The sequence below is a fragment of the Bufo gargarizans genome, chromosome 2 (genome assembly GCF_014858855.1).
Source record: "Bufo gargarizans isolate SCDJY-AF-19 chromosome 2, ASM1485885v1, whole genome shotgun sequence".
In the NCBI taxonomy this organism is placed as follows: Eukaryota; Metazoa; Chordata; class Amphibia; order Anura; family Bufonidae; genus Bufo; species Bufo gargarizans.
The window spans coordinates 561,980,615-561,991,407 of NC_058081.1; the positions used below are offsets into that span (position 1 = coordinate 561,980,615).

Sequence of the window (10,793 nt, forward strand, 5' to 3'; positions counted from 1 at the left end):
GATCCCATGTCTTCAAAAGGTTGGGATGTCTTTTTTGCTACTTTGGAAATAGCGACATCTATCTTTGGCGCCTTATTCCAGGTGGCTGCTACCTCCTCAGAAAAAGGATATTTTCTCTTTATATTTTTTTAGATGAACACCCTCTTATTAGGTCTTTTCCATTCTTCCTTAATTAATGCTGACATGTTCTTGTGAACCGGGAAAAATCTCGGATGTTTTGTTTCAAGGCCACCAAACATTATATCCTGATCTCAGTTCCTTAGAATCTTCTATCCATAGTTGATTTAACTGCTTTAAATAAACGATCTACATCTTCAACTGGAAAGAAGGGCTTCCCTATGTCTTTTTCTTCATTTTCAGCAGAGTAAGGCCCCTTTCACACAGGCGAGTTTTCAGCGCGGGTGCAATGTGTGAGTTGAAAGCATTGCACCCGCACTGAATTCTGACCCATTCATTTCAATGGGGCTCTGCACACGAGCAGTGATTTTCACGCATCACTTGTGCGTTGCGTGAAAATCGCAGCATGCTCCTCTTTGTGCGTTTTTCACGTAACGCAGACCCTATAGAAATGAATGGGGTTGTGTGAAAGCAAGCAAGTGCGGATGCGGTGCGATTTTCATGCACGGTTGCTAGGTGACAATCGGGATGGGGACCCGATCATTATTATTTTCCCTTATAACATGGTTATAAGGGGAAATAATAGCATTCTAAATACAAAATGCATAGTACAATAGGGCTGGAGGGGTTAAAAAAAATTATTTAACTCACCTTAATCCACTTGCTCGCCCGGCATCTCTTCTTTCTTCTTCTTTGCTGTGTGCAGGAAAAGGACCTGTGGTGACGTCACTCCGGTTATCACATGATCCATCACCATGGTAAAAGATCATGTGACGGACCATGTGATGACCGGAGTGACGTCACCACGGTCCTTTTCCTGCACACAGCAAAGAAGAAGACAGAAGAGAAGAGATGCCAGGCTGCGCGATCAAGTGGATTAAGGTGAGTTAAATTATTTTTTATTTTTTTAACCCCTCCAGCGTTATTGTACTATGCATTCTGTATTCAGAATGCTATTATTTTCCCTTATAACCATGTTATAAGGGAAAATAATACAATCTACAGAACACCGATCCCAAGTCCGAACTTCTGTGAAGAAGTTTGGATTTGGGTACCAAACATGCCGATTTTTCTCACGCGTGTGCAAAACGCATTACAGTGTTTTGCACTTGCGAAATCTTCCCGCAACGCACCCGCATCTTTTCCCTCAACGCCCGCGTGAAAGAGGCCTAAGATGAATTGTCCAAACAAGGACTTTTCAAAGATTGTAAATCTTCCCCCTCTTCTGAATCTGAGGAAACCACATTACATCGCATCTGCATTTTCCTATGCCTGTGCTTCTTAGTAGCACTGATCTTTTTAGATGCCTGGGACGAGTCAATTTCCGATCTGGCCAGTGACTGCAGACATTTGTAAAAAGATGGCAACTCCTTCGCCACCGTTTTATCAATGCAGGTCTGGCATAGCTTCTTCTCATAATCAGAGGCTAGCGAAAATTAGCATATAGCACATTCTCTATTTCGCCTTTTAACCACGGCTTTTTTAGGCTTTCCCTGGAAAACACATATATTCAATGCCATGAGAAAATAATAGGTATACATGGCCATAGGCCTCTCACCCCTCCAATAGGTACCAAGGCCAGAGTTGACACTGGAACTTCCGCTGTGTCTTTTCTTTCTTCTTCCATAGTGGCTGCCAGACAATTATTGCGCTCCTAATTCAAAACGGTGTCTTTAACCGCCAGCAACACACTTCCGGGATTTGTGCCTTATCTGCACCTCCTCCGATGTCACGTGATACGTCACAACGCCACGTGCGCTCCAGGCCTCCTTCTGGAATCTTACCATAGAGTGGAGCAGAAACTCCTCCCCCCGGTTAATCGATCTTCTTACTGCTTTTAAGTTCACCCAGACGTGCTTGCGATGCTTACTAGTGCTTTAAATCGCACAGAAGCCTCATGCCCTTCAGGTTCAGGAGCCCCCAGCCATCGCTCCTCTGTTGGACCCACCGCGCACCCCTTTGCTGCGAATAAAGACCAGGGACTGCAGGTAACAAGGGCAACCACAGGGAGAGAAGACGAACCACAGGCTTCCCCTCCAAAGACAGGAAACCATACTGAAGTTTGAGAGTAGGGTTGGCGGATCCTCTCTTGTGGTGCTGTTGTGGGTGAGGGGAAAATACGGTTGTGTGCATAAGGCCTTAAGATCATGGACCAATACACAAATTTTTGCAAAAAAAAATCTTAATCCTAGGACAGGATATTCCCATGTACAGGGTCACTAAATTTAAAAAAAACTTTTGATAAGTCATAGAGATATATCAAAAGTTTAGATAGGTGGGGTCTGAGCACTGAGATCCCGACCATTCCGCATTTCCGGAGCGCGCCCCCGATCTTCCGGTCGACGGCTCCGGAAAAAAATAGAACATGTCCTATTCTTGTCCGCAATTGCGGACAAGAATAGGCAGTTCTATGGGGGTGCCGGCCGGGTGTATTGTGGATTCGCAATACACTACGGATGTGTGAATGGACCCTTAACAATAATTTCCTCTTGGAAAATTTGTTGCAAAATTATTTCGATAAAGACACACAGAGGAGGTGGCAATGAAAGTGAGTGTTCTATGCAGGTTACAGAAACGTAGAGGTGAAGGTCTACATATGCCCAATTCAGCTGCTGAAAGCCAGGATAAACTGATGCTCAATGGATTTGACTATTCTCTTAAATGGCAAGTCTGCCACCTTGTGGTAAAAGTTTGCATTAGCATTAATCCCAGAAAACCTTGCAGGAAAGCCGCTCTGGCTCTATGTTCAACTCTATGACTCAGCTCTGTTGACATGTGACCAGAAAGCTTTCTATATGTTTTGTAAATGTGTTTGTAGTAACCAGGGACAATGACGTAACGTGCAGGTGAGTCACAAACATCGCCAATTCACCCACAGTGCAAAGTGTCTGGTTAGAAGGTCAGGAGAGGAGGACGAGTGAGGAAGCACAGACATTTCTGTAAGTATTAATGGTAACATTGTGAAGCTTGGCTGTAATCGTTCATTCTAGAGGGGAGCGATCAAAAGTAGCCATATTACTAGTCTATCCCTTTTGTGATTATAACTTTATTGTTGGGTTGTCTCTATCATTTTTCAGCCTTTTTTTTTAATAATCAAGAGGCTCTTGTTTGCTACATTTATATAGGAGCCACTATTTTGACTCCATTGACATTTTAGTTTTTTTTTAGTTTTTTTTTACTGATTAGGCTACTTTCACACTAGCGTTCGATCGGATCCGTTCTGAACGGATCCGATCATATTAATGCAGACGGAGGCTCCGTTCAGAACGGATCCGTCTGCATTAAATTGGCAAAAAAAAGCTAAGTGTGAAATTAGCCTGAGCGGATCCGTCCAGACTTTTACATTGAAAGTCAATGGGGGACGGATCCGCTTGAAGATTGAGCCATATTGTGGCATCTTCAAACGGATCCGTCCCCATTGACTTACATTGTAAGTCTGGACGGATCCGCACGCCTCCGCACGGCCAGGCGGACACCCGAACGCCAGACTGATGCAGTCTGAGCGGATCCGCATCCATTCAGACTGCATCAGGGCTGGACGGAAGCGTTCGGGTCCGCTCGTGAGCCCCTTCAAACGGAGCTCACGAGCGGACAGCCGAACGCTAGTGTGAAAGTAGCCTTAGGCGTACCAGTAAAACTCCTAGACCACATGCTAAATGCATCTATAAGGCCCCATGGGGCATGCCAAATAACTGCCCTTTTGTGATATGCAGGGTCAGTATGCGCATAGTTGCCAACAGTCCCAAATTTGTAGGGACTGTCCCTAATTTTCAGAGACAATCCCTGCAAATTTTCGCTTTTCTCGGCTGAAAATGGGCAAGGACTGTGTAAGGTCCTGCACTGTTTGGGAAAGGGGGGGAGGGTGTTCATGAGGCAGCAACTATTCTTCCCAAATTTACCAACTGCAGATTTGTTAATGAGGGTACTTTCACACTTGCGGCAGAGTGATCCGGCAAGCAGTTCCGTCGCTGGAACTGCCTTCCGGATCCAGCAATCTGCATGCAAACAGGCAGCATTTGTAGAGGTATCCGGATGCGGATCCGTCTCACAAATGCATTGCAAGAATGGATCCGTCTCTCCGTTTGTCATACGGACAAACGGATCAGTTTCTATTTTTTTTTTCACATTTTTACCGGATCCAGCCCTAAATACATTTCAATGTAAATTGACAACTGATCCGGAATTTTGGACGGAGATAATACCGCAGCATGGACAGCTCCTTTGGAAAATGATTGGCTGCTATGGGCAACTAAGCCAGTTCTACTTTACACCCTTTGGATAAATGACCCCCATTGTTTCTACAACATGAGTGACATGCCACTGTATGTCTATACATTGACATATATCACAGCCCTCCATCCGAGGTATACATTGTGGACTACTCCTGACATATACTTCTTATGGGAGGAAAAACTTAGATGTGAACAGAGCTTAAACGGTACAAGCACATATATACCATGGAGTTATTGTAGCATGTATCATGAGTAAGGACCGACATGTGATGGTCCGAAACGCGTAGATTGTTACGATGTGTGTTTTGGAGTTTTTATACCGCAAGAAATAAAGTTTAGTTTGTTTTACAGAGCTGGATCAATCGTCCTTTTTCCAATATAAAACCCCTGCACAACCCCTTTAAATGGTCACTGTACTTTCATACAACTTTGCATACATATATGGTACAGGTGAATTTAAGAGACTTTTTAATATATTTTATTAGAAATATACCTCATCATAGGGTTATCTGCTGTTACCCCCAAACCCCCTGCCTCCAGCTTCTTTTTTTTTAGCTAACATTCTCTTTGAAATTTAAGAGAAATCTATCTTGTGAGATCAAAGCAGGCTGTCTGTCCACTGAAGGATTGGGGGGGGGGGGGGGGGAGTAAGGAAGTGAAGAAAGACTAGACAGTGCACACATGATTCAGCAGATTCACAGACATGTTTCAACATGTTCATCAGCTAATAGCAAGTGTTCTCTAACAGCTTTATTCACATCTATACTGCTCAGTGTTGCTCTGCAATGTCCTTTACAGGACTTATGAATGATTCTGAGTGTGAAAGAGGAAGCAGAATCTCCTGTCTCTGTGTATATTCTATGAGGAGCAGTCACTCTCTGTGCACCCGCTTAGAGACAACTGAGAATTAGAAATGTAGCACAGGTCTGCTTTAAGTATACCACAGTATACTAGGCTAGGCTTGCCTAGCAATGTTTCTTGTAAATGTATGGTACTCCTAGCAATGTCTGTATTACATCCATAAGACAGCAATGCCATGTTAAAAACTGATATTTTCAACTTTGTCCTTGCCATTACTTCATGTTTTGTCTTCCCACAGTAATACAAGCCATGGATAATTCAGACACTGACAGTGACAAACTGAAGGTGGAAAATGAGGTCAATGTAAAAGAAGTGGCTTCACAGAATGAGGAAAGTATAACATCAGAGGAATTAGAAGTAATACCTGATGATGCCGTATGCCAATTTTTTCTCTTAGGACGCTGCAGGTTTGGGGATAAATGTAGAAACTCCCACTCAGGTGTTCCTCCAGCATCCAGTCCTCATATGACAAAAGATAACAAAGGCAACCAAACACCTAAACCAAAGGGGAAAAAGCCTCCAATGAAGACAGCCAGTGATGTCATCTCCCGGATTCAATGGGACACACAGTTGCCAAAGGAACAATTTATAGTTGGTTACCTTGATAGATTCTTGGGAATAATTGAGAAACCTTTCTCTGCATTTTGTTGGGAAGATTTAGCATCCATCGGGGTAGATGTTCTTGCCATACCCAAACATCGCATTCAGCATTTCAAATATCAAGATTTGGTTGTGTGGGACAAGGCTAGTCGAATAGACAATGTCTTTGGGTCAACAGGAAGTGGCCTGACAATCTTGGATATTATTGATCAGTATAAAACATTGATACAAGCAGAAATAAATAATTTGGATGATAACAATCAACAGGAGACTCTTGATGTGGCCGTTGAAGAAGATGATGCAGAAGAAGAACTTGAAGAGAGCTGTAATTCTTTAGCGCAAGAGGATACCAAAAAATTGAGGCCAACACATTTTATAGCAGTTCGTATAAGCAGTGGTGATTTGAGACAATCAGTAAAGGAGGTTCAAAATATCCTCCAAAAGCATAACCCAGATATGTCACAGTTTTGTATCCCATTGCCAGAACTTCACTTAACTTTGTGCCTTTTGCATTTGGAATCTCCAGAAGATATTGATGTTGCCTACATAGTGCTTCAAGAACTTAAAAGCGACATTCAACGTATTCTTCCCCCAAGTCTTATCCTAAGCTTCGATGGACTGAAGGATTTTCATTCACGTGTGCTCTACTTAAAACCTGCGCCCATTCCTGGCCTAGCAAGCTTTGTAAGCAAGCTAAATCAAAGTTTTCGTAGTAAAGGTTTGAAAATAATTGATCCACCACAATCCAACACCTTCCATTTGACTGTAGCAAAAATTCCTAGGAACGTCGCTAGTAAAAATCCAAATCTTCTTTTCCTCCCAGAGGTGTACAGTACAGTTCAGCTCACCCATTTTGGGGCACAACATATTGATTGCCTTAGTTTCTGTTATGCTGGAAGCTCAAGACGAACTGATGGCTTTTATACAACACTTCTAGAATTACCTCTTTACTGATTCCATAATATAATTACACTGTATAACTGCATCAAAATTAATTTTCAAAAGCAGAAATGAGCACCCAAATTACTGTACATGGGTAGTACCTTAATATTGTTAGCCCAAGACACCAACTGAATTTGTGACAACATTAACATTTTATATATAGAAGAAACATACCTAAAAAGTTTGATTAGGCCTTATGCAATGCTGTGAGCCATTTGCATGGGGACTTTGGGTCCTGGAGGACAATCTCCCAATTTTTTTCCCTGTTGAATTTGTACAAAATCTGACAAAAATAAATCATATGCCTTTGTATGAAATCAGAGGTATACAGATGTAAAGCCAAGGCCTAGCTTTGTATGTCCACAGCTTTACTTGAATTGACCCTAGACTGCAGCCTTTATTATGGTTGTTCAGAGCTATATCCATAATTCTGCTGGTAGTAGATCAGAATTCTCCTAGCATTCCTTGCTGGTCTAATGTTTAAAAAAAAAAAAAAAAAACACAATGCCAGGCACAACCCATAGACAGGTGTGGTGCTGTTTTTGATAGAGAGTAGCCATGTTTTCTAATCCTGTCTCTGTCGGAACGCTTATTGCCTGCATCCATTGGCAACTAGTAGAACTGTGAATGTAGCTCTAAGCTATAATACAAGATATGACTCAGGATCAGTGCAAAATTAGTAACGTATTTACATGGTTACTCCACTTTTTATATAGATTATGTCTATATGTAAATTGTCGAATTTTGTCCATAAGTGGACATACCGTAACTTTTTAAATCTCCTTGGGTGCTATGCAATCTATCTTGCAGTGTGTATATCAGTAAAATAATATATGCAACATGTCTATAAAATAAAGCTTTCTATATGAAAAGTGAAGTTTTTACCTTGCTTCGCCTGGTTACTCATTTGATAAGTCTCGTTACATTGCTGCAATGAAGGTATGCTTGTAAATCTAAGCTATGTAAGTCCACATTCAAAATTGTGCTTTCATTTTGCCATCTGTATTATCGGAGCAAAATGCAGACCCCTTATGGTTCAACTGAACCATACTTGGATCACTGTAGGGTTCTATGGAGATCTACGGTCCGTTCTCATGAACTGTGGGGAGCCTGGGTCTTGGTGTCATGGTACAGATGATAAAATGAAGCTGCTTAAAGGGGTTATCCCAGGACTAATGTAATTTAAAAAAAAATAAGACATCATATAGTACATGACAACTTCTTTTTATCAAAGACACAACCAGCCCTGTACCTCACATGGATCCAGAGATCTCCCCATTTATTGCTCTGCTAGATTTATATCCAGCTGACAGCTCAAAGAAAGTGTCTTTTCTGCTGCAGCTCAAGGGGGCATGCCCATGCTCTCCCTATCCCAGCTCAGGAGCCAGTTGAAGGATGAAACTGAGCATGTGCGGCCATCTCAGGGAGCAGGTCAAAGAAATAAGAAACAAGCAAACAGCAGGTGGCGCTACACAGATACATTTTATTGAATAACTCAGTGGCTATACAAAAAATTTAATTGCATGCAATTACAAAAGTATTCAGACCCAGGTGCTGGTTTGAAAACTGTAGAATATTTTTCATCATAATGTGGCTTACATTTAGGGCTCATGCACACGACCTTATGTATTTTGTAGTCCGCAAAAAAACTGATTAGCAAAAAATGCGAATGACGTCTGTGTGCATTCTGTATTTTGTGGAACGGAACATAGGGGCCCTAATAGAACAGTACTATCCTTGTCCGTAATGCGGACAATAAGGGTCGATTCACACGTCTGCAACTTAGGTCCAAATCCGTTCTGCAATTTTGCGTAACGGGTGCGGATCCATTCATTTTCAATGGGGCCGGAACGGATGTGGACAGCACACTATGTGCTGTCCGCATCCGAATTTACAGAATCTGCAATTCCGTTCCTGAAAAAAATAGAACATGTCCTATTCTTGTCCGCAGCTGCGGAGAAGAAAAGGCATTTTCTATTATAGAGCCGTGATGCGCGGTATGCGGAACGCACATTGCCGATGTCCGTGTTTTGCAGACGTGTGAATGGACGCTAATAGGACATTTTTTGCCGAGCGGAAATACACACATACGGACATACGGAATGCATTTTTCCAGACCCATTGAAATGAATGGTTCCACATATGGTCCTAAAAAAAAACAACGGATCAGTATTTTGCATATTGTCTCCAGGTCCTTTTAACACACTACAATTGTATACGGACCGTGAACAGAACCATTCATTTCAATGCATCTGCCCAAAAAAAATGGAAGGTACTCCGTATGCCTTCCGTTTCCATATTTCCGTTCCATTGAAAAATAGAACATGTCCTATTATTGTCCGCATAACGGACAAGGATAGTACTGTTCTATCAGGGGCCAGCTGTTCCGTTCCGCAAAATACAGAATGCACACGGATGTCATCCGTATTTTTTGCGGATCCGTTTTTTGCAGACCGCAAAATACTGAAAAAGCCATACGGTCGTGTGCAAGAGGCCTGCGTGTGATGTTGAGTCGGTTTTTACTATGTTATAATACAAGCTAAATCAGATCAGTAAAAACACTATCTACTACCATGTATTAAGTGTTTTGTAGTGACAATATTAGTATGAAGGTGGGTTCACATATCACATATTTGTGTGGAATTTGCACCCGTAACCCATACATTTACAGTGTAAAAAATTTGCAACAGCTGCTAGGCATGCTAGTGATTTTCAAATCTGCAGCATGTCCTATCTGTTGCTATGCAAAGAGTTAAATCCATGGCTATATCTGCACCACAATCTCAGTCCTATAGTGGGTTCTGGGATCTATACTGCAATTTTTCCACTGTGTGAAAATCCATCCGTAAAGGGATTGTCCAGTCATAATTATTTAATTTACTGTTAAACTGGCCATAGACATTAGATGTACTGTATATTAACTGAACCCTCTGATTTTGGTGGGTTCAATCGAGCATCTGAAGTGTATAGTGGCCTCCTAACTTTATAAGGATCAAGAATGATGGATTTCAACTGCCCATTCTAAGCTGCTGCCAGAGGGTTCTGCGGACAACTATCTCATGTGTATGGCCAGCTTTACCTGCTGAGAAAGCAAGCAACAAGTTCACTTTCACTACACTAACACCACAAGGAAAAGGCAGAATTAAACTGTTATCACTGATATCAATGAATGGTCATGCTTGGCCTTTAAAGAAAAAAAAAGAAAAAATCTGACATGACGCATACTGCTCAGCAATCCCAGCATGGATTCTAGAAAGATCAGACTTTATATAAACTCAATTTACCAAGTAGGGTCAGAAGCTCTATCCACAAATGGGTTAGGGGACAACAAATTGACCATAGTAGATATGTAAGAAGGTCAGTTTTTTGTGTGAGACCTTTTTCGCTGACTTGGTACCCCACTTGAAAATGGCACAGTAACAGAGGTGGATACAGCACAGAACTTTAGTCTGGCTGAGGCACAAATCCTATCGGCTACAGACCATGACGCTTAGAGCCTCAGATGGGTACACAGCTTTATGGTTATAGTTTCTAATGTGCTCACAGAACAACTCATGGTATTTGGTAGATGCCAGACCACCATGAGCTTAGTACTCTCGTTCACTATTTCTGGTCACTATTACAAGGCAAAGGTGACTCGTCTTCCACCAGGCCATGGTACAGGAACACATTAGAAGTGGTCTGGAACCACTTGCAGTATACACAAGGCCTTTTCCAGTCACAGAGCACTCTCCTAGCTGACCCAAGAAACACAACAGTCTGGTTTAGGGTCAAGATGTTGGAATCAGTCCACAACCACTCAGCAGGGTTCACACTGTACAGTAACAAATGCTGGTCCAACTCCTGTTCACGACCTCCTCTGGATCTAGGAGTGTCAGTCCGGTGCATACTTATCCCACACCGGACAAGTTCTCTGTACTCTCCAAACACAAACTGTCTCCACACTATAGACCAGGGATCAGCAACCTTCTGCACTGCAGCTGAGGTGAAACTACAACCCTCAGCATCAGTGGCGTAGCGTGGGGAGGGGGGGGGGCATTG

The 10,793-nt window shown here is 42.3% G+C and overlaps 1 protein-coding gene across 2 annotated transcripts; it reads left to right on the plus strand.

Annotated features, from left to right (window-relative positions):
* The first annotated feature begins 1,909 nt into the window (after nucleotides 1-1,909).
* On the plus strand, nucleotides 1,910-7,279 carry LENG9 (leukocyte receptor cluster member 9). Of its 2 annotated transcripts, none has more exons than XM_044278178.1 (2): nucleotides 1,910-2,105; nucleotides 5,449-7,279. In XM_044278178.1, the coding sequence occupies exon 2, from the start codon at nucleotides 5,460-5,462 to the stop codon at nucleotides 6,762-6,764; it is 1,305 nt and encodes a 434-aa protein (XP_044134113.1). In that variant the 5' UTR covers nucleotides 1,910-2,105; nucleotides 5,449-5,459; the 3' UTR covers nucleotides 6,765-7,279. The 2 variants fall into 2 exon arrangements, with proteins under 2 accessions (XP_044134113.1, XP_044134112.1); XM_044278177.1 differs by lacking the exon at nucleotides 1,910-2,105 and adding an exon at nucleotides 2,114-3,056.
* Nucleotides 7,280-10,793: the final 3,514 nt, after the last annotated feature.